Genomic DNA, 1,759 nt, shown 5'->3' with positions numbered 1-1,759 from the left:
AAAAGAAAAAAGAGAATAAGCAGGGAGGTGAAGATAAAAAGAGAATCCACAGAATGAACTGGGTCCGCAGGATATAAAGCCATTAACCATTGCAAAAAATACATATGTTCTAAGCCCCTGGACCCTGTGAATGTGAACTTTTGGGAAAAAGGAACTGTTCAGATGTGATTAGAATTTTATTATTATTATTTACTTGTTTAGTTTTCTAGAGTCAGGATCTTGCTGTGTTGAACAGACCAGATAGTGGCACAATCATGGCTCACTGCAGCCTCAAACTCCTGGGCTCCTGTGATCCTCCACTATTGGCCTCCCAAAGTGCTGGGAATACAGCCAAGCCAATGTACCCTTCTGTGATTAGTATTTTTATTTAATTTAATTTTATTTATTTTTGAGACAGAGCCTGGCTCTGTTGCCCAGGCTGGAGCAAAGTGGCACAATCTTGGCTAACTGCAATCTCCACCTCCCAGGTTCAAGTGATCCTCCTGCCTCAGCCTCCTGAGTAGCTGGGATTACAGGTGCCTGCCACCACACCCTGCTAAAAATTTTAAAATGGGGATTTTTTTCTGGATTATCCAGGGGGACTCTAAATGTAATCACAAGTGTTCCCATAAGAGAAAGGCAGAGGGAGATTTGAAACACAGAGGAGAAGGTGATGAGAAGACACAGCAGAAGATATCTGAAGACTGGAAAGAATGCTGCCACCAACAGGAGAAGGAAAAGACAGAAATGCGTTTTCCATTTGGAGCATCCAGAGGGAGCACAGCCATATCAACACCTTGATTTCGATCCAGTGACATTGATTTTGGACTTGTAGCCTCTGTAACTTTTAGAGAATAAATTTGCATTGTTTTAAGCCAGCGGGTTGGTGGTAATTTTTTACAGCGGCCACAGGAAACACACACAGACTCCTAACTGGTGCTTAGTCCTAGAATATCAGTTCCCGCTCCACTTCTGGGTCTCGTAATTGCATCTCAAACATCAATGCTAACTTCATATTCTTAATGCACCAATTCTACCATTTCTTCACGCTGCAAACAGAAAAAGGTATTTAAGCTTCCAGAATTGACCCAATAGACTCTCCAGAAAAGACTGCATGGTCTCTGACACAGCAGGGGCAGCATGACTGGCTGCACCTGGACTTCACTGTTTGCCACTTCAGACAGGTCCTTAGCCTCTTAGAGGTGCACTTTCCTTGCTGTAGCCAGAAGAAAGAATGTTTATCCTACAAGATTTATTTTGCGGCATCAATGAATCACTATGTGAGCCTCACACAGTGTCTGGCACCGACATTACAAAACATGGTTGATCTTGCCATCCTTATTATTGTGCTGGTGGGGATTTCTCATTGTTGAAGATACAGAGCCTCCAAAAATGAGTGGCAGAGGCTCCCAGCTTAGGATCCTTGTCCAGGTCCTAAAGATCCCTCCTCTGCTTGTCACTCTGTTCATTATGGTTGCATGGCACCACAGTCAACACTACTGAGGCCTACAGCAAGTTCCCATGCATCACTCTCTGAGCACATGAGGACACAAGGATCCTTTGGCAACACATTAACTACACTCTGTGGCCAACCCTTGACTGCTGAGAGGATTTTTCCCTCCTCTCAATCAAAAGCTCTCTTTCCTCCTGGGCCAGATCCTTACATGCACCCAGCACCCTCACACCTGGCGCCCTCACACCCAGCGCCCTCACACCCGGCGCCCTCACACCCGGCAGCCTCACACCCGGCGCCCTCACACCCGGCGCCCTCACACCCGGC

General features: G+C 46.1%; 2 protein-coding genes across 2 annotated transcripts in view; one reads left to right on the top strand and one right to left on the bottom strand.

Annotated features, from left to right (window-relative positions):
• Window positions 1–1,387, top strand: part of LOC105524019 — a 22,547-nt gene extending 21,160 nt beyond the window's left edge. The window contains exon 2 of the mRNA XM_011959100.1: window positions 613–1,387. Within this exon, the coding sequence (XP_011814490.1) occupies window positions 613–780 (168 nt within the window). The 3' untranslated portion in view covers window positions 781–1,387. The remainder of the gene's footprint in view (window positions 1–612) is intronic.
• Window positions 1–1,759, bottom strand: part of ZNF544 (zinc finger protein 544) — a 35,268-nt gene that overhangs the window by 2,851 nt on the left and 30,658 nt on the right. The window lies entirely within an intron of this gene.

Source organism: Colobus angolensis, unplaced genomic scaffold, assembly GCF_000951035.1.
Source record: "Colobus angolensis palliatus isolate OR3802 unplaced genomic scaffold, Cang.pa_1.0 Scaffold480, whole genome shotgun sequence".
Lineage (NCBI taxonomy): Eukaryota > Metazoa > Chordata > Mammalia > Primates > Cercopithecidae > Colobus > Colobus angolensis.
The sequence above is the reverse complement of the archived record's forward strand: the minus strand, read 5'-3'. Positions and strand labels throughout refer to the sequence as shown.